Below are 21,686 nucleotides of genomic sequence, written 5' to 3' on the forward strand. Positions count from 1 at the left end.
TGAATCAAAATGTTGTTCCATACTTTTGCGTAAAAGCAATACTAAAACGAACTATATCAACATTATTATCGGTACATCCAACAGCTAACAGTTAGACTTTGCGAAAAAAAATCAAATTTACACAAATATCAACCAATGTATGCCAGTCAGATGCATTTGAAGTCACTGTTGGCGTTAAGTGTTCGGAAAATGAGTCAAAACGGTATTTCCAAAGTTCTCCGTGTACCAATCAAGTGAAACACAACTCTGCTGCAGGGGAATCAAATTGGACTGGAGATCGTTGCCAGTCTCTGAATAAAAATGCGCGCGTTTTTTTTTTGTTTTGTTTCCTTTGCTTCATCCATTTTTGTTTTGGTGGCATACTTTACGTCTTCAGTTCAATTCAAAAGCCATCAGCAGTCATTCCAAAGACAGCTATTTATATTCTAGTTACTTATAATTAAACCGTATTCTATATATATAGTGGAGAAGCATGTTTTTGTATTATTTGAACTGAATTCACAATGAAATCTAGAAGTTCGGTTCGAAATTGTACCAAACGGAAGGCTGTGACGACGGATGACGGGGTTTGTATTCACTTCGAAGCACGTGCACAATGTAGGGGGACATGAAGTAAAATGCACCAGTTAAAGAAGATGTGCCGAAACGAAGACCAAACAACTTGTCACGTATAAATTGTAATTGTAATAAACCCAATTGGGATGATAGTATTGTCTAACACAGAATACCTAGATTTAAAAAATTAATGTAATGTTCGATTTTCCTAATAAAGGAATTATTGTGTATTTCTTTCACTACTGGACTGCGAAGTGCGGCCTCATAAGTGCGAAAGTGTAAATAAAAGTGCGGGATTGCATTGAATCCGGTTAGTGCCTTCAGATCACTTATTCTTTGATTTACGAAGAATAAGTCCCCCGAAGACACCTACCCGATTTGATGCAATTGCGCACTTTTACTTCACCATGATGTTCAATCGTATTTTATTCCGAAAAATGACCCTTAGTAGATCCATAACTGTGAAGTGACTGTACTGCTTAAAAACTATGACTGAACCTCATTATTTTATCGCACAGGTTCCCCTAAAACGGCAGCGAGAGGTTGATCAGGAAGGATCCGTCCAATATGTGCACCGCCTGCTCCGGGACGTCCAGAACGATGCTGGCCATCCAATTTCGTCGGCAATGTCAACCTACGGCCACAGCAGCATCCTCCAGCTGCCCTTTCAACCGGGCATTCTCACGCAGGACACTATCCACCGGCATTACGAATCCCTGCCATGGAATACCACGTATCCTGTTCCGGTGGTAGTGCATTGCTCAACTACTGGAAATTCCGATAGGAAGAAAGCTGTCGAACCCATGCTGAGCTTGGTGAAGGCCAAAAAGAAGCACCTGACCACTTTAGCCTACATGAAGCTGCTATACGCGAGGAAAAAAACGATTTACCGGAAAGCGTGCAAAGCTTTTGCAGGGAGGCTGTATCCCAACATGGTGTACAAGGTGGCGGAAGAGATGGAACGCGATCCGGACAGGTGGTTCCGGGAAACTTACGGGTATGATTATTATTTTACTGGGGGAAGTCTGGCGGTTGTGGATAGGGAACAAGCAAGATGCATTATTAACTTAGTTGGACAGGAGATGAACGTGATTGAAGTAGTTCGGTTTGAGTTAGATGGAAATTGCGCCAAAATTGACTCCAGCAATCTGAAACGAATCGAACTGGATGAAGAAGATGGACCAGTTTTTGAGATTTGCTGCTTGGACGTGGACAACGAAAGTTGTGATACAGCTTTCAATGGTCTTAGAATTGCCCTCAGGAGGAAACGAAAGATTGAATTGCTCTGTGGTGATGGCGAAATCGATTGCTCAAATATGGAAACGCTTTCATCGGACATTCCCTTCATTAGTTGCTGCTTTCTCCGGGGGAGCAGCAGTAATTCGCTGATCTGCACTTCAGATTTGGGTAAATGTCTCAAAATTTGGGACTATGACAAAAGAGAGATTGTTCATGAACTCCAGCTTAACAAAAGAGGCGAAACAGACGATTGCTGGACCTGTGTGCGGTCTTTCGGAAAGAATCACATAATTTGTTTGGACAGGTCGTCGGTTAAACTATTCAAAACGAAAGCCAACCTTACGTTAGTTCATGGAACTACCCTTTCTACGTGGTTGTGGGCATGCGAAAAGGCTTCCTGTCTAGAAATTGATGCCGAAAACAAACTCCTATTTGTTGGAACCACTCATAAATTGCTCGTTCTCAAGCAAGTCGAACAGGAAGCAAAACCACCCGAGTTCCAGCAGATTATGACCTTCACCCACAATTTGAAATATTTTCCGACGATGATCCGTTTTGCCTCGAACTCGAACCAGAACTTTTTCGTGTGGATCTCCTCTCATCTTCCAGGCGATACGACAATCTGTAACTTTTCAAAAGTCCCCCCAAAACGCTATGCCACTGTTAATCTACCGAGGAAACCTTGGACCATTCAGGAGGCCTTCCATCTGGCGCGCCGCAAAGGGAAATGCATTTTCCCAGCTGCCAATCTCAAACAACGTGTTCAACTATTTCACTCCGGTTTAGCAATTCTAGTCGACCGCGAACGCTTCCATCTATTTCTGCAAAACTCATGCGGAGACGTATTCTACCAGCAAGTCATCCCCGCTTCCGACTCCACAAACTCCGAAGAAATCCCAGCGATTTATCATTCGCTTATGCTTAAACTCAACCACAAAAGCTCCTTCGTCCCCAAAGCGACAGATTTTAAAAACCTTCGAGGATTCAAGAAGATCCTGACCTGCACGAAACTCAACCCGCCAATCGGTCCGGAACCACTGGACACTCCATTCCACAGACGGCCCCGTTGGAAGCAGACGGTGGAAGAGCTCCATCAGTACAAGGATATCCTCGCGCAGGATATGCTCCAGATCTGGGGTTTCCGGCCGGATGTTACTCGGGAAGCGGAGCGCCGACGTCTTTCGACCGAAGAACCGATGGACGTTACGGATCGTATTTCCCACTGGTTGGACACCACGGCCGCAGATGAAGTTACATTCGTCAGGAATCAGAATCTCACCGCGCTTCCGGTGGAGAGTGAGGTCATTCCGATCGAAAGTGATAACGAGGAGGTTCTGCACAGCGTGGTGGAAGTAGGGGAAGACATTAAACCGTTACCGGATGAGGAGGCACCGGAGCTGGACGTGGTGTTTGTGAGGACGGCGATTATGTCCGAAGCGTTGGCAAGCTCAGTTCGGAAGTCTGCTGTGAAGCCAGCTAGGAAAAAATATGTAAAAGGGTTTTAGGAAAAACGCAGGGCAATTGCATTTTCGTTATAATGTTGTATTGAAGTGTGATTTACAGCCATAAATCAGCTCGTCTGTTTGATATTGAATTTGCTGAAGGAATAAATAAATTGTTTCAAACTTTTTCAAATAATGACGTTTGTAGAAGCAGTGTTTTGAGAAAGCCAAAACTAACGAATTCGTTTACGCGCATCATCGAAGCTATTTTATATCACAACCTTGTATAAAACGAAGTTCCCTGGAGGAATCTCTAGAAAAAATCCGTGAAGAAATCCTTATTTCCTACAGATCCCTGGATGATCCCATCTAGAAAAAAATATGGAGAAATCTCTGAAAAACTTAGAGTAATCTCTAGAAGAATATCTGGGAGAATCCTTTGAAGAATCCTTGCCAAATCCCTGGAAGATGCTTTGGAAAATCCTTTGAAAAACATTTTGCAGGAGTCTGTGGATGAGATCTCTGGAGAAATTTCTGAAAAAAAAAACGGTATAAATTTAAAGAGGAATCATGTAGAGATTTTTCTTGAGTACACTCAAAATAATCCATACGTAATTATTGCGTGAAAAATCACGTAGATCCATAATAATGAACCACAAGGTTGCGTATCATCACAACGAAGCGAAAATCGCTGTGTTGCTCCATCGTCGGAGATGGAGAAGTACTACAAGGTAGCAGTTCTCTTTTCGAACGCAAGAGCTTCTCTCTCGCGAAAGGGAAACCATCATTCTGTTTTTTGTATCTTTCACATTCTCCCGCTGCTCTTTGAGTTACCGCCGTTGGCGAACCGAACATGCGTCACTCAGCGTGCTGCTCGTTATTGCATGATATATAGTGGTTAGAACACACGCCTCTCACGCCAACTTATATTGATTTGAACAACCGATACCGTCGAATTACATACATTATATTCGTTACCGCCGTTTTTCTTGTCAAGATCGAAACCGCTCGGTTTACTGTATTCCCTAGATATAAAGGACATTCTCAAAATTGGTGGTAAGTCATTTGGCCTGATGTCGTTAGGCATAAGGCCATATGCCATGAAGCATATTGGAATAAAGGTCATTTTTCGTAATAGTCGTTTGGCGTAAAGAGTCTAAAAAACAGTTTTTTTATGTGGAATTCATTTCCACGTTTCTCTTGAACTCCACTGACGATTTCAGGCTTATTTTGGTATGAATTGGTACAAAAAAGATACCTTATCTCACAATCCTATTCTCTAAAATTATCTAAGGTATGCTTCGGCTTATTTAGTATGCACGGAGATAGGACTCAACTCAATTTTGGGTTGTTTCAACGCAATTCCGTAGTTGAGCCCAATTACTAAGTTTTGGATAACTTTCCAAGGTCCCAACTAGGTAGCCTTTAATTCCATTAGAAAAATATTCTCAATTTTGGGCAGTGTTTCGGAGAGCCTAAGCAAGACAGTTTGTTTTCGGGACGCCGGGAGTTTGTGTTTCGTTTTTGCGCGTTTTGCTGGGCAGTGCTTCGGAAAGCCCAAGCAAGACAGTTTGTTTTCAGGACGCCAGGAGTTTGTTTTTGTTTTTAATTTCGTGCGTTTGCGGGACGTCGGGAGTTTGTGTTTCGTTCTCGCGCGTTTTGCTGGGCAGTGCTTCGGAGAGCCTAAGCAAGACAGTTTGTTTTCGGGACGCCGGGAGTTTATGTTTCGTTTTCGCGCGTTTTGCTGGGCAGTGCTTCGGAAAGCCCAAGTAAGACAGTTTGTTTTCGGGACGCCGGGAGTTTGTGTTTCATTCTCGCGCGTTTTGCTGGGCAATGCTTCGGAAAGCCCAAGGAAGACAGTTTGTTTTCGGGACGCCAAGTAGTTTTACGGTTCGCGTTGTGTGAGTGCGAAAAGATATCCGTGTTCAGTCGAGGATGAATTATTAACTGGTGAGCTCGTTTCATGCTTATAATGACACATTTTTTCATGGCAGCATTATTTTTATGTATTATTCAAACAATCTTTGTTTGGTTCGTCACTCAAAGTGTCGGCATTATGCCTGTTTTACATAATTTCTATATACATATATTTTCTCTCTTTAACATTACTAAAAGCATCTTTTGAATGGTTCGACATTATAGATGCTGACGTATTCTTTAAAACTCCTACCAACAACGTTTCATCTCGAGACAAAAATGTACAGCGTTACTCTTCTGTAATTTTCAAACAAACTATGTATGGTTCGTCACTACAAGTGTCGGCATCATTCCTATTATTATTATTATTATTATTTTTATTATTATTATTATTATTATTATGATTATTATTATTATTAATATACACATATATTTTTCTCTCTTCACCATTACTAAAAACATCTTTTGAATGGTTCGACATAACGGATGTTGACGTATTTTTTAAATCTTCTACCAAAAACATCTCGAGACAAAATGCAAAACTAGCTTTAAGTTTAAGTCGTATTTTCCCTCCTTATCCATGGATCGCATCACTGACCAATGGTGACTCCCAGATCTTTTCCTCCCTCACTAATAAACACCCTTCCCGTGGTGATTGTGGAGATGCAGAGGTATTCTCGGTCTCTAGAAGCAACAATCATTACACCCTAACATTCCTTTCCCATCCCAACTGACTGTAAGGACTTGGCCGGCGCCGTTATTGATCAATAATATTAGATCTGCTAAAATTGTACTTCGAGAATAAGCGGAAACTCCCATTCCTTATTCATTTGGATCGTAGTGCAATTCTTACCAGGTCCGATCAATCACGGAGTAGCAACCATTGACATGTACAGTCAGTCTATGCTATGCTATGCATGCTATGCTATTAGAAAAATATTCTCAATTTTGTGTTAATTTACCGCTGGTCAAGAAAGAGTCATCATGCTACGGTGCATGGTTCACATTGGTACCCCCTCCTACCCCCTATTTATTCATTTTTCATACTAATAATCAAGGAAATACCCATTTTGACGCATTTCACCGATAGAATTTTTAATTTCTTCCCAACATGAAAATATGGCCCATATATTGATCTCTAGCGAGAAAATAATCCGATGTGTGACTAATAAAAGATTGATGTGAAAAGTAGGACTCAGTATGCCTCATACTGGTTTAACATAATGCTGACTTCTCTCCACTACATCGTTGAAACGGTGTGCTGTGCACTGATTAAATTCAGACATTTGTTTAGCAGAACCTGTTGAACAAATTGGAGTTTTAGAGGCTAACATTATAATATTATAGAGTGCGGAGCACGCTATGTCTGAGTCAGACGATTATAAAAATCTAATGTACATCGAATTTTTTCTCGCTAGAGATCAGTATTTGGTCTATATTTTCACGATAGGAAGGTTTCAAAATATTCTATCGGTAAAGTTGTTTCCATTCATTTTGTATGGGCTGAAATGCGTCTAAAAACGGGATTTCCATGGGGTTTAGCATGAAAAATCACTAAAAAGTGAAAAAAAAACACCAGTGGAATATTTTAAAACCTTTTGATTATGAAAATACAACCCAAACACTGTGCTCTAGTGAGAAAAAAAAACCCGATGTACGTTCGATTTTTATAATCGAACGGTTTAGACATAGCGTGCGGAGTTGATAAAATTGCGGGATCGCATCGGTTTGGTTTCCTCACCGTACTTATTTGTCATCTCATGTTGAACAAGTGCGGTGAAGACACCAAATCCGACTAGGCGTAATCCCGCACGTTTAATCACAAACCAGCATTTCTACCCACACGCAACGTGCGCAACGCGCTATCCTTCATTCCACGGCAGCAACAATTTTTCTTTCCAAGATCCTACGAGCCGGTCCCCAACGACTCGCGGCGAGCGTTAGTCAAAACTCGCAGTGAGCTTTCATTGCTACTTGCACTCTTCCCCGATCGCAACATTCCCCGAAGAGTTGTTAGAATCGAGCCAGACTGAGTGGCAAAATGCGCAAACACTCTCCCCGCAGAAGGCTCTCACAAGCCTCCCGACGATGCTATCGGTTCATTCATTCGGGAATAATGCTTTGCTTTCGTTTTTCCGAACGCGTTCATAAGCGGCAAGCGATTTCGAGTCGCACGAGGCGAGTATCAGTAACCTTGATGAACCATTCCCTGACTTCATCTGACTAACGTAACAGTTACCGGTCCTCTGGTGATTTTCACTGTGATGAACCCATCGATTCTACGAGGAATTTGCGTACTTGGAGTTCATTCCGAGCGTGTTCATTCCTCGATTCATTTTATTTTTCGATAAATAGTAAAGATGGCGTGAGTTGGAAATCAACGTAAAGATTTAGGAGACTTGTTATCAATTTGATCAAATTCTAAGGTAACTTTTCTAATGCCACAGTGAGACTTACATTGATTTGAATTCTGCCTCTCGACAGATCATCGAACCATTTTTCGGACAGCATTATTGTTAGCAATGCAGATCACATTGGTACATGATTCTGGAAGAGCTGGTGGCTATCCCGTTGGTGAAGTTCAAGCGTGAGTAAACTATTTTTATTTAGTTATGCTTTTAATTATTACTCTGTTTGCGATGTTCTCTCTCTAAAACAGAAAAGTGGCCTGGAACTGTCTGACGAAAGATTCGAGGATAACGAGCCGAAAACCCACATCAAATCCAGGCAATCTAGTACAGGACCAAATTTAATATCAGATGTGTCAGCATTGCTACGCCGAATGTGTAATACTGTGTGCCAAAACATTGGATCAATAAATGTTATGTTTTATTTTGAACAAGTGGTTTTAGTGAAAAATAATTCGATTTGAGAATAACAATGCAAAGGAAGACGGATAGCACCCATACAAAAGTTTAGTCAAATTTACTGGAAACATACCTTAGGCTCCATGCAACTACTTAGTAAAATATACGAACAAATCACGTAGCTATTACCGATAGAATGATATACGCATTCATTAGTTCGTTGGTTCATTCGTCGTCATCTATGATTACCGTAAAAGCTACGTGATAAGTGGGATGAAAAAAAAAACACGTATGTTTTCACGTAACAATGACGTTTGGATTATTTGAGTGTAGGTAATTCTTAGAGAAATTCCCGAAGAAATAACTGGGAAAATCTATGGAGGAATCCCTGGAGAGATCCCTGTAGGAATCTCTGAAACGTTAGCTGGGTAAATTGCTAAATCATTCAATGAAAGGTTATCTAGCTTAATTGATCATGGGATCTTAGGAAGATTAGGGGTAGTCGGGCGGTTTGGCCAATGGGGTGGAATGAGCACCCCTTGAAAACTGCATAAATTCTTGAAATTTCATCTTAAATAACATGCAAACCCAAAGCTGATGAAGAAATGAAGCAATAGATATGTTATAAGTCAGTGTTCAAAACCCAAAGAAAAATAAATAAATGATGTTCGAAAAAACTGCCCATATTGCCCCGAATGGCTCTTTTAAATTTCATCATTTCAGAATGATAATGTTTGACTGTTAGAATGTTCGTAAAAAATGTCTTCTGGCACGGAGTGTTTATAAATACTAATAACTTTCAAGTGTAGTGACAACATAATTGAATCTTGAGATTATATGAGATTATTTTGCAGTCAAAAATGGGGTGCTCATATCACCCCATCAGTAAAAAATCAACTCAAAAAATGACAAATTTTGAAAAATCAATCATTTATCCGTGAACTTTATAAGACAAATAAAATCATGCGGATCTAGTGTACTCATCTATAAATTGTTGGAAATCATGCAAACATTCGAAAAAATCATAATATTTTCAGCACTTTTATCGACTTTTCCTTAAGGTGGCCAAAGTGCCCCACTTTCCCCTACCTGGGTAGGTAGGTAGGGGTTTTCCTAATGTGGCTATCTAGGTAGGGGTTTTCCAAATGTTCCTAATGTGAGAAATTCTTAGTCCTGGAGAATGATTCCATTATTAATCTTTGGAGAGATTTCTGATCAAACATATGAATTAAATCAAATATAATCCTTGAAGAGATTGTTATAGTGTAACCTCTGAAGAAAGACTTGGAGACATCTCTGCAAAGATCCCTTAAGAGTTTTTATTGGATGAATCCTTGAAGGAGTCTCTGGAGGAATCTCTGGAAGAATATCAGGATAAATCTCTTGAAGAATTGAGGAATATCTGGAAGGATTCCTAGAAGAATCCTTGGATAAATTCCTGGAGAAATCCCAGAATAAAATTCACTTGAGTACTCTATGAAGGATTCACTGGAGGCATTCCTGCGGAAACTCCAGGTGAATTTTCTAGAAAAAATCCCTGTAGAGATTTTCCTGCAGAAATCCCTGCAAGAATCCTTGAACGAACCCCTGCAGGAACTCCTAACAAATTTGCTGGAGGTATTCGTGGAGCTCTATTGGAGCTGGTCTCAAAAATCATAGTGATCAAAAGTTCTTCCCGGAGGAATCACTAGTAACACCCCTAGTGTAATTCCAGGAGAAATCGCTGTACAGATTACTGTAGATTATCTTGGAGGAATTTTATTCCTGGTGAAATCACAGGAAGAGTTTCTGGAGACATTTCGGAAGATATATCGGGAGAAATACTTGAAGTAATCATGATATGTACCAGTTCCTTCTGAAACAATCTAACTTATCGCCTTTCTTGAAGATGGGGCATATTACCCCTTCTTTCCATTCCTTCGGTAGATTTTCAGTTTCCCTGATTGTGCCTATCAGCCGTTGCACAACACAAATAGCCAGCTTCTCCGGGCCCATCTTTATGAGTTATGCTCCGATACCCTCCTTACCAACAACTTTATTGTTTTTGAGCTGGTGAGATGTCATAACCTCCCTCAAAGTAAGGCCTGATTGATTTCCATCGTCCGTAGTACTGAAATATTTAAAAAGTGTGAATAAGTTAGCATGGATGTTCGAATTGAATTATTTAAAAATACATCGCAACTATTTAATGTTTCTCTCCTGAAATTCAGAATTATATTTATTACTTGTATTAATATAAACTATTCTTATATTTTACTTTTCATGTTTTTTTGTTCTCGTTTTTTCTTCTATATTTTACATATTTCACAGTCTGATGAAAAACTTTTGCTTCAGTTTTTTTTTTCTTGTTGTCCCTTTCTTTTCACCGCGCTTTATTTTTGTGGAAAAGAATTACACTAATGTTAATCGTGTCGTCGTAATCAACTTGAATACTTTCATTTTTGATAGCGTTTGTTCTGCACACGATAAGCCGACAGGGATGTTCTTGTAAGTTATTTTTTTAATAAACCGTTTAAATCGATTTGTTTCATTATTTATAGGAAATGGAAAAGTTGATCATCATACTTTCTACTCACATTCGGCCGGTGTTAGCTTTCGTACAGTAATCCTTCTTCGACGACAGGTGTCGGTTTTATACGTGATGGAAAAAATATAGCCTATAAAATTGTAGTTCAGAACAAAAGTCAATCATTTTACACAGAGTAGAAATGTGAAGAATATTTTCCACGTTTGCTATAAAGTTCTATACCAGTTTGCTTCAGTTTGCTCATCTGAGAATGATGATTCGCGTTTCTTGTCTAAAATCATGCATTAAACCTATGTCTTATCCTTCTCAAATCAATCCATTCAGTATGCTTCCTATACCAATCGATGAACCATACACTTTGCTAATTAAAATTGATTCGTTCCTGTGATACGCGGTATGTCAATGTGCTCGATGGACATTAATCATACCGACGGAACTCTGGAAAGGCTCAAATGAAACGTTCTCCTCATGTCTTAGTGTTTTTTTCTCTTAAGGATGCAGCTTTACAAACCGAGTGTAGTTAGTAACACATACAAACTATTATTATTTTATCTCATATCCTTGTAACGCTTCTACAAGAATTTTGATTAATATTTACTATTTTTGACCTCTTTAAGAGGAATACGTTGTTCGCTATACAGGTTGTTTGTTTCCCATCATTTTATTTTGGTTGGCTCCTGATAAATCACAAAAGAGAAACGATCGGTTGATTTTGCAAGTTGTCTTCGTTTTTTACGTTTATTTCGCTACGATCGCTTCAAGATGATCGTATCCGGCTTCGAAGATCATTGGAAATAAAAACTACTAACTAATGTGCAAAAGTCACATCACACTTCGGCTATCGCAGGCATTCAATAGGCTGGAAATAGCACTCAGTTCAAACATTCACATTCTAAGATCTACTATTGTTAGTTTTGTTTTCTACAGTTTGCCCATATTCATATATTCTCATACATGCCTTGTCCGATTCATTCAAATACTGGCACTCACACGTATAATCAACAAAAAAAGAGCAAAGCTAAATCGCGATTGCTGCGTGGACGATTATTTATCTTCTGCTGCTTTTGTCGGTTGGAACCTACTTAAACGAGCCGTAGCTTTGTAACTGTTGAGTTTGTGTTACTGTTAATTACTGTTGGCTACCTACAAGATTGCTAAACTAGCGCTGATTGTTTGTGGCAGTCCCGATCTGCCACTACTGAGCCGACTCAATGGTACTGTGTAGACAAAACGGAAAGACATTTGCGAAGAGGGAAAAAATCAATCGGGTAAAGAGAATCAAACAAAACAGAAACAAAATCGGAAGAAAATTCGGGAAACGGAAGCGTGTTTATCGATACAAGCTGCCCAAAATCTACATCGACAACGGTACAACACACATACACGAACGAACACACCAGCTACACCTCGGAAACCGGTTGCGTTTATCCATCTTCCTTGGGCGGCGTAAACCAGCCGTTCTTCTCGTGAATTTGGACCAACGACTTGAAGCTTTGCTGCGCTCGTGCCAAGCTGTACTGACCCTGGAAAATAGAAGAAGAAAATAAAGTTACTATCATATAATCAAAAAAAAAAAACTGTAAGTCAGTTAAGAAAACCCCAGCTCTAGTTCATATGATGATAAATTGTCGCATAACTTATGATCTCGCGCTAAAAGCCATTGGTAATCAAGTGTGTAGACTGTGGCCTAAAAATCCATCTTCCTCGTGCTGTGTTCGACAAGCGAGATTTTCCTAAGGGCCCATTCACATATTTCATAACGCTGAAGGGTGGGTGTCTTCAAGATGTTACAGGTCATACACAATTCGGAAAGTATTCTTACTAAATGCGTTCTGAGGGGGTGGGTGGGTGTTGAAAATGGCATTTTTGGCGTTATGAAGTTTGTGAATAAACCCTAATAGTGGCAAAGTAGATGTCGGCGTAGTAACTGCCAAAATGCCTATCAGTGACAACCATCTTTCATTCCGACTGCTACAATCGTCTTGAGCGAAATTTGAAGATGACAGTGATTTCAGTCGAAAAACTTTGAAAATGAGCATTACAAGTCTGTATTACATCTTGTCTCTATAACAATTCCTAACAAGAGATTTGTTCTTCTTTAAATTATTGGCTATTCTTTCGAAAGTTGAACTTTCAAAATGATTGTCGACATCTTAATTTTTAACGTTGTCATTAGTGATTTTTTCTTGATAACTAATCTTTGAGCTGTTTAGTGGAATACTTATAAATAAATAAAAACCAGTGTTTGGATTTTGATCCAAATAAGCCGATCGAACCATATTCGGAGATTGCAACAGTTCGCGAACCATGGTACATCGCATTCGGAGAGCCCCATGAATGTAAACATTCACTCTCTCGTTTGGTACGTGGCACGAGAGCGTTCAAGAGCAGCAACACTCAAACTGCAACAGTATCGAGTAATTCGGGTGATTTATGTTTTGCATAAAATTGGTAATAACTTTCCTATTTTGTGGTAATTTAGCCTTAAACACCCTTATTATAATCCATTGGACCATTGAACACCACTTAGGTTGCAAACATAGAACAGAAAATAAAAAAATATTCGCCTCTGTTTCTTGATCAGAATGAGAGTGGGTCAGCGAATGTAACAAGTGTTGACACACAGTGATCAGCGCCAAACAGTGGTGGTGTGTGTCTGTCTTGTTTTCGTTCATGGCTCGTTATCTTCCACGAACGATAAATGTAATGCGTGTTGTATGAATGCAGGCGGATAAGTGGGATGAAATTATGGCTCGTGTGCCAAAGATTGTTAAATTTTCCAAAGCCTAATAAAAACCTAATTTAGTACTATTCCATGTTTTATTTATGATTGTTTTATTAATTTATCGTCGACTGTTCTTTAGCGATGTACTGTTTGAATAGTTCACAACAACCGCGTTGGCAAAATTGAGTGCGTGTGCACCAGATTTTGGTTCTCACTGGGCCCTCAAAGAACAGCTATTGATTAATAGAAGGATAAATCTTTGATTACAAGATCAGGAATTGAAATCAAAAACAAGCAGTACGTTATATTCAGGTTAGCGGATTGAATTCAAGCAATTATAAATATTATATTAACAATATAGCACAGACAAACAGACGTAGCACTCTAATTATTTTCATCACACAGCAGAATGGCGCCCAATTAAAAAACCAAGCTATACCATGGATAAACTTCTGTAGAGTTTCAAAATAATGTATTCACATACGATAGAAGACCATTATGTATTATCAATAATAGGGTAGGTGTACCAGTTATGGCTATAGTGGTTCCCTATTTCGCCATACGTGATATCTTGAATTCCTTCACATTTTGAAAAATCTTTTGTATTTTAGCAGTAAAATAGAGGATAAATCTTGATGTTAAAACATTCGAAAAGATTAAAAATGTAAAAGTTATCCAAATTTTGCATATGGCCAAATAGGGAACCACTATGGCCATAACTGGTACACTTTCCCTATTTGCTAAAACATTGTACAAACTTGTCATTTGGCATAAAGCCATTTGACATAACGCCATTTGGCATAAACAAATTTCATCAAGAACAGACATATTTTGAAAGAAGAGATATAATTCTTGTTCGACTACTCAAGGAGATCAGTGGAACAAATTCAGCATCGTAATAAACTAAATCTTGTTTCTTCGTTCGATCAATCTAGCACTTATCACGTAAGGAATTTTAGCTTGTATTTATAAAAGCCCACTTAACTATTTAAACAAACATTTGAACAAAACACGATTTATTCTTAAACTAGATTTAATGTTAAAGTAAATTGTTTCACAAACTTATTGTAGACGAAATAAAACAGAAATAAAATGAATATCGCGCTCAGTAGTACGTCTAAAGAAGACAAAACAGCGCACAACAATTGGTAACAATTGAGTCGTGTACATGTATAGAGGATAGTTGGCAATTGCTGGATGGTCTTCATAATTGAGTACCGTCAAGCTACCATTCACCGTGCATTTAAGAAAAATTTGCACTTCAAAAATATAAATAACTTTTTCAAATGATTTGAGGCGTACTAGAATACCACTACGTAGCGTGCAATTATATCACAATTCAGGGAAAAATTTAAAACTATAGTAGTATGCGCACTTATTTTTAAGAGTATTCAAATCATCGTTTACAAACAAAAAACATGAAAAGTTTAAAAATTGTCTAAATATTTATTTTAAATATATTCTATAAATATATTAAATATATTAAAATTCTTATAGGAGGTTTGACTGTATTGTCTGAACTATTCCATATTCACTCAAAAACTAAATATGATGTAGTTTAATCACGACATAACAATAAATCTAATATAACCCAATAATTGCATGCCTTTCACACTAATGCACGGTAATATGAACCATATATATTGTAATGGGTCCATTCACCGTGCATTTGCGTTTCGACTGAAACACAATAAAAAATTCTAATTTGCTTCAAATCTCATTGCTGATACCATGAAATACATGTTACTACAGTCGACTCTCCACTTCTCGATGTTCTATATCTCGATATCTCTCCCTATGTCGATGATATCTCAGGTCCGTTCATCCTGCATACAATTTATCTCTCCACATCTCGATATCCTCCTTGTCTCGATATCTCCGTATCTCGATGTGTTCCTGTTAATTTTTCGTTCCCAGTTGTCTCTCTGTATGTCGATATGACCAATATCAAACGTTACTAGACCCAACTTTTGGGGTTCAAAACCAATTAAGAAAGTGCAATGACGTCTGATTGTTTATTATTTTCCTGGTAACGGAGGGTTTTTCAATCTAGTATTCATTAAAAATTTGTTCTTTGTCTCGATCTCTCCCTATCTCGATGGTCCCTTCCATATCGAGATGTGGAGAGGCGACTGTAGTAGTATCCACAGTGAAAACTTGTTGAAATTTTGAAAAATTTGATACTCTAACGTTAAAATGAAAATTGTGATTTTTTGGCGTTTCTACTAAGAGTGTTAAAAAATCTCATTATTGAACAGAATTCACATGATTTTGACTACATAAACTAAGTTTTTTTAAATGCATTGTAACAAGAACTATTTAATTGCAACAGTTCTATATTATTTCGCTAACAAAACAATAATTTGTGCATTTTATATGTATATTATGTAGGTATCTGTATACGTGCAAGGTGAATGGAGGCAGCAGGGTGACTGGTGACTTAACGGTAGCTGTAGAAGTAATCTAGATGCTCTTCTAGAGATTCGAGTATTGTAATCCAACAATTCTAGTTATGCCAAATAGCCATTATGCCAAATTACCATTATGCCAAATTTATTTATTTTTTTATTATCGTCAATCAAAGTAGACTACATGTAGTAGACTACAGAGTTAAAATATAGGGTTGCAAAATGGTGAGTCGACAACCAGGAAGGAGCGTCCAACATAGCTCTGGTCCTCACAAGCCCCTACCTCACGCTTCCACGGGTCTAACGATGACAAAGACCGCCAGCAGAGGGTTGCGTACTTTGCTGGTAGTGCAACCTGGGCACTGTTGTCCTTCTGACATCAGCTAGAGTGAGGAGGTGCCAGGTGGGAGCTTGGGATTTTTACCCTTTCCAAGCGAAACTCGTACATACAGCCGTATGGAATACCACCTTTAGTACTTCCTTCGGGAGGTGACCGAGCGTCTGGTCCATCTGACCAGGGGCTCAAGCATGGTCTACCTAGGATGTGGCGGGGTTTCATCAGTGGGCTCTGGTGAATCTCTACAAAAAACCACATATCTGCAAGTAACCCTGAACAAGCGACCTGGTACCGCTTTCAAAGTACCTTAGCCCTCTGGAGTGCCAACCGGCACATCAGGATGGATGCCAGTAAAATCCTGATTATGGTATACTGGTCACAACGCAGAACAACGGACAGGACACGGATTACGGATTGGATACGTCGACTAACAGTCGTGGGCTGGCAGCGTACTCTACTGTTCCCTGAGTAAGGAAGGGTGACACCAACTTGAAACGGCGAATAGGACTATGAGGAAACTGCCTCCGTCCTGATAAAACCTTGGCAGGCCTTCGTGTACGTTCGAAACTCGTCACCAACCTCGGTGAGTAGTAGGCTCAGATGTAACATTCCTGACTTACGCCGATCCGGCTCTGAACACAACCCCCATGAAGGATTGTGTCAACCCTAGCATGGCCTCCCTGCTTGCATAGACAACCATGGGATCACGAGAGGCGACTATTTACAACGAGTAGAGATAGCGGCTCGAAGGGGGGACCCAATCGAATGGAGCAAATAATCGATTTGGATGGAGAATCTAGTGGAGGGAACGAAGACGCGATAGTATTCGCAAGGAGCGGAAAGATGCAGAGATCGCCAGTGATACCACAGACGGTAGCAGCCAGCACTAGCAGATGCAGAACACCGAGAGAGCTACCGGGAAACCAGCGGGATGCAGGCTTCCTGAGTCAAGTGCTCACACCAAAGTCGGGGAGTAGCACCGCTCAAGACGACCGGCAGCATGATAAGTCGGAGCTGTCGGAAGTAAAGAGGAAGGTCAATGAACTCTATGAGTTCGTCAAGACGAAAAACAACGTCCACCTCAGAATCAAGCAGCTGGTCACGAGCATCAAGTCTGCCGTTACAGCCGCAGAACGCGGGCAGAAGGAATTGCGGAGTAGAGCGGAAAAAGCCGAAAAAGCATTAACTTCGGTGAATGCAACAGCCGTTGAACAGGAGACGCCTAGGAGCAATCCGACCACCCGCACGGAAAAAAGAACGAGGGATACACCAGGAGAGGAGGAAGATCCCAAAAAGCAGAGAAGCGGCAATGAGTGCGTCAGTGAGCAGAACGGCAGTGGATGGCGCACCGTGAAAGGTCAAAAGGAGAAGAATACAGCTCGTAAGGAGAGGAAGCGGCAAAAAAAGGAACCGAAGAAGAAAGAAAAGCAACGGTCACCTCGCGAGAGGTTCAGGGGCGATGCTCTTGTCATTGAGGCAAGCGATAAGACAAGCTACGCGGCGATTCTCAGTAGAGTGAGAGAGGACCCAGAGCTTAAGGAGCTGGGTGAAAACGTGGTGAGAACCAGGCGCACCCAGAAAGGTGACATGCTCTTTGAGCTTAAAAAAGATCCGTCGATCAAGAGTTCGGCCTGCCGAGAGCTCATCGCGAAGTCGCTGGGCAACGAGGCAAGCGTGAGAGCCTTATCCCAGGAGGCAGTGATCGAATGTAGAGAACTGGACGAGATCACAACAGAAGACGACGTGAGGGGTGCACTGCTATCTCAATGCAACCTGGAAGAAGCACCACAGTCCATCCGGCTGAGGAGAGCTTACGGAGGTATGCAAATAGCGACGATCCGATTACCAGTCGCAGCAGCCAAAAAACTCGTCGAGGCTGGTAAGATCAAGGTGGGATGGTCGGTTTGCCCGCTGAAACTGATCCTTCGGGAGACAAATCCGGTGGAAAGATGCTTCAAATGCATGGATTTCGGCCACCGGGCAATAAACTGCAAAGGCCCGGACAGGTCCGAACACTGCAGGAAATGTGGTGTAAAAGGTCACGTTGGCAGGGACTGCCTGAAGTCACCTAGGTGCATGCTGTGTAAGGTGGAGGAAGGTAACGCCCATACGACGGGTGGCTTCAAGTGCCCCAAATATCAGAAGGCGAAGGCAGGGCAGTAATGATGATGGAGATAACGCAGGTGAACCTCAATCATTGCGACGCCGCACAACAACTGTTGTGGCAGTCGACAACAGAAACAAAGTGCGACATTGCGATCATTGCAGAACCGTATCGGGTTCCTCCCGATAACGGCAATTGGGTAGCAGACAGAGCAGAGACGACGGCGATTCAAGTAATGGGCCGATTCCCTATCCAAGAAGTTGTCGAACGCTCATACGAGGGCTTCGTGATCGTTAAAATTAACGGAATCTTCGTGTGTAGCTGTTACGCCCCCCCGAGATGGACACTGGAGCAGTACACCCAGATGTTGGATGTGCTAACCGACAAGCTGATCGGTCGAACGCCGGTAATAATAGCAGGAGACTTCAATGCTTGGGCCGTGGAGTGGGGTAGCAGACTGACCAACGCGAGAGGATACAGTTTGCTGGAAGCTCTAGCGAAGCTCGACGTAAGGCTGTGCAACGACGGTCTCGCTAGCACATTTCGCAAAGACGGTAGGGAGTCCATCATCGACGTGACCTTCTGCAGCCCGTCACTGGTCACCAATATGAACTGGAGAGTTAGCGAAGAATACACCCACAGTGACCATCAAGCGATCCACTACTGCGTTGGCCAGAGAAGTTGTGCAGTATGGCAGAGGAGGAATGGAGAACGAAGGTGGAAGACGAAGCATTTCGATAAGGATCTTTTCGTCGAAGCACTCCGAACAGTAAGCGACGCTCCAAACATGGATGCAGGAGAGCTGACAGAAGTGTTGGCGAGAGCGTGTGACGCAACTATGCCGAGAAAACTGGAGCCAAGGAATCAACGGCGTCCTGAATACTGGTGGAACGACAGACTCAGCACCCTTCGCGCAGCCTGCTTAAGAGCCAGAAGACGCGTGCAGAGAGCTAGATCCGAAGCCAGCATGGAAGAGCGTAAAGTGACCTACCGACTGGCCAGAGCCGCCTTCAAACGGGAAATATCGACGAGTAAAACGAACTGCTACAAGGAGTTGTGCCGGGAAGCTGACGCAAATCCCTGGGGCAACGCCTATCGAGTAGTGATGGCGAAGATCAAGGGCCCAGTTACCCCAGCTGAAATGTGTCCCGACAAACTGAAGGCGATAGTGAACGGTCTCTTTCCTACGCATGCTCCAACAGCGTGGCCGCCCACACCGTACGCTGACGTAGATGAGGAAAATGCCGGTATACAAGTGTCTAACGCCGAGCTGATAACGGTTGCGAAAGGATTGAAGCTGAACAAAGCTCCCGGACCAGATGGTATCCCTAATGTTGCGCTAAGGGCAGCAATCTTGGCGTTCCCAGACATATTCAGGACAGCGTTGCAGAAGTGTCTAGCGGAAGGCTGCTTCCCAGACAGATGGAAGGTGCAGAAGCTGGTGTTACTGCCAAAACCGGGAAAACCGCCAGGAGATCCTGCTTCATATAGACCAATATGCTTGCTGGATACTCTTGGCAAACTTTTGGAGAAGGTCATCCTCGGCAGGCTGACGATCTACACGGAAGGCGAGAACGGATTGTCGAAAAGGCAGTTCGGATTCCGTAAAAAGACTTCGACGGTGGATGCTGTTCGGGCAGTCATCGCGTGCGCGGAGAAAGCTGCCAAGCAGAAGAGGAGAGGCAATCGATACTGCGCAGTGGTAACAATAGACGTCAAGAACGCGTTCAACAGTGCCAGTTGGGAGGCTATTGCCGCAGCCCTACACAGAATGCGGGTTCCCGGATATCTGTGTAAAGTTCTGCAAAGTTACTTCCAGAACCGGGTACTGGTCTACGACACGAACCAGGGACGGATGTCAATTGAAGTCACGGCGGGAGTTCCACAAGGATCCATACTTGGTCCAACATTGTGGAACATGATGTACGATGGAGTGCTAACCTTGTCACTGCCGAATGGAGTCGAGATCGTCGGGTTCGCAGACGACGTCGTTCTCGCGATAACTGGTGAGACTGCGGAGGAGGTGGAGATGCTGACGGCGGAATCGCTAGACACCATCGAATCGTGGATGACTGGAGTCAAGTTGCAGTTGGCTCATCATAAAACGGAGGTGGTGCTGGTCAGCAACTGCAAGGCGGTACAGCAGTTGGAAATCAACGTCGGAGGGCACGCAATCCCATCGAAGCGCTCTCTAAAGCAACTCGGAGTAATGGTCGACGACAGGCTAAACTTCAACAGCCACGTAGACTATGCCTGCGAAAAGGCTGCGAAAGCTGCTAACACCGTAGCCAGGATCATGCCCAACATTGGAGGACCAAGAAGCAGCACGAGGCGTCTTCTAGCGACCGTATCATCGTCTATACTGAGGTATGGAGTCCCGGCTTGGGCTGCAGCGTTGGGAACCAAACGTAACCGAGATAAGCTGGCAGGTACGTTCCGGCTCATGGCTATACGGGTTGCGAGTGCCTACCGCACTATATCATCGGAGGCAGTGTGCGTTATCGCCGGAATGATCCCCATCTGCATCACTCTGGCTGAAGACATCGCATGTTACCAGCAAAGGGACACACGGAATGTGAGGAATACCATTAGGTTGGACACAATGGCCAGGTGGCAGCAGGAGTGGGATAACTCGGAGAAAGGAAGGTGGACCCACAGGCTCATTCCTAACGTGTCGGTGTGGACGACCAGAAAACATGGAGAAGTTAACTTCTTCCTGACCCAGTTTCTGTCAGGCCATGGATGCTTCCGGAAATATCTGCACAGATTCGGACACGCAGAATCTCCACATTGTCCGGCCTGTCCAAATATCGAGGAGACACCGGAGCACGTTATATTCGACTGCCCTCGATTCAGGGATATACGAAGCGAGATGATGCCAGAAACCGCAAGCGTTCTAAATCCGGACAACATCGTGCAGAACATGTGCCAGCATGAAAGCACCTGGAATGCGGTGAACAGGGGAATAACGGCGATTATGTCGTTGCTGCAAAGGAGATGGCGTGAAGACTAGAGAGCTCCGGGTCGCGATCGGAGTAGGCTAGATCCTCCGTCGGGGACTAGACCGAGTAGAGCGGGCGTAGCGTAGTATCGGTTAATAGTCGTCGGGGCGCCTGCAAACCGGAAGCCATCCTCCAACCGGAATTGCAGAACCGACCCTGGCACTTGGCCGACCAACGTCGAGTCGGAGTAGGCTGAGTCCACCGCCGAGTAATTCGCGAAATAGCACCGGCAAATGGTCGTCGGGGCGCCTGTGAACCGGAAGTTTTCCTCCACCGGAATCGCAGGACCGACCTCGGCATCTGCCCGGCCAGCTTTGGAGTAGGCTAAGTCCACCGCCGGGGACTAGTTGAGTAGATAGCGTTGTTGCACCGGCAAATGATCGTCGGGGCGCCTGTGAACCGGAAGCTTCCCTCCACCGGAATCGCAGGACCGACCTCGGCATCTGCCCGGATAGCATCGGTTCGGGAGATCTTCCGCCGCCGGGGAAATCTTCGTCGGAGTAGGATAGATCCACCGCCGGGGACTACTCTGAGTAGTACGTAGCGTATCACCGGCTTGAGTCGTCGGAGCGCCAGCGAACCGGAAGCCATCCTCCAACCGGAATCGCTGGACCGACTTCGGC

The 21,686-nt window shown here is 42.6% G+C and overlaps 2 protein-coding genes and 1 long non-coding RNA gene across 3 annotated transcripts in view; 2 read left to right on the forward strand and 1 right to left on the reverse strand.

Annotated features, from left to right (window-relative positions):
- The first annotated feature begins 339 nt into the window (after positions 1 to 339).
- On the forward strand, positions 340 to 3,429 carry LOC5564170. The gene is made up of 2 exons (XM_001648445.2): positions 340 to 566; positions 1,074 to 3,429. The coding sequence occupies exons 1-2, from the start codon at positions 504 to 506 to the stop codon at positions 3,297 to 3,299; spliced, it is 2,289 nt and encodes a 762-aa protein (XP_001648495.1). The 5' UTR covers positions 340 to 503; the 3' UTR covers positions 3,300 to 3,429.
- A 3,345-nt stretch (positions 3,430 to 6,774) lies between these two features.
- LOC110678972 lies at positions 6,775 to 7,992 on the forward strand. The gene is made up of 3 exons (XR_002502102.1): positions 6,775 to 7,579; positions 7,638 to 7,740; positions 7,813 to 7,992. It is a non-coding gene; the product is annotated as an uncharacterized LOC110678972 (long non-coding RNA).
- Positions 7,993 to 10,144: 2,152 nt separating this feature from the next.
- The window catches only part of LOC5564183 (ubiquitin-conjugating enzyme E2 Q2), an 80,743-nt gene continuing 69,201 nt past the window's right edge, over positions 10,145 to 21,686 (reverse strand). The window contains 1 exon segment of the mRNA XM_021854376.1: positions 10,145 to 12,010. Coding sequence (XP_021710068.1) covers positions 11,912 to 12,010 — 99 coding nt within the window. The 3' untranslated portion in view covers positions 10,145 to 11,911.

Source organism: Aedes aegypti, chromosome 3, assembly GCF_002204515.2.
Source record: "Aedes aegypti strain LVP_AGWG chromosome 3, AaegL5.0 Primary Assembly, whole genome shotgun sequence".
Classification (NCBI taxonomy): Eukaryota; Metazoa; Arthropoda; class Insecta; order Diptera; family Culicidae; genus Aedes; species Aedes aegypti.

Coding starts and splice junctions, on each gene's coding strand:
- LOC5564170 (XM_001648445.2), top strand. CDS start 504: ATGAAATCTAGAAGTTCGGTTCGAAATTGTACCAAACGGAAGGCTGTG. Junction 567..1,073: donor CTGTGACGACGGATGACGGG/GTTTGTATTCAC, acceptor TTTATCGCACAG/GTTCCCCTAAAACGGCAGCG.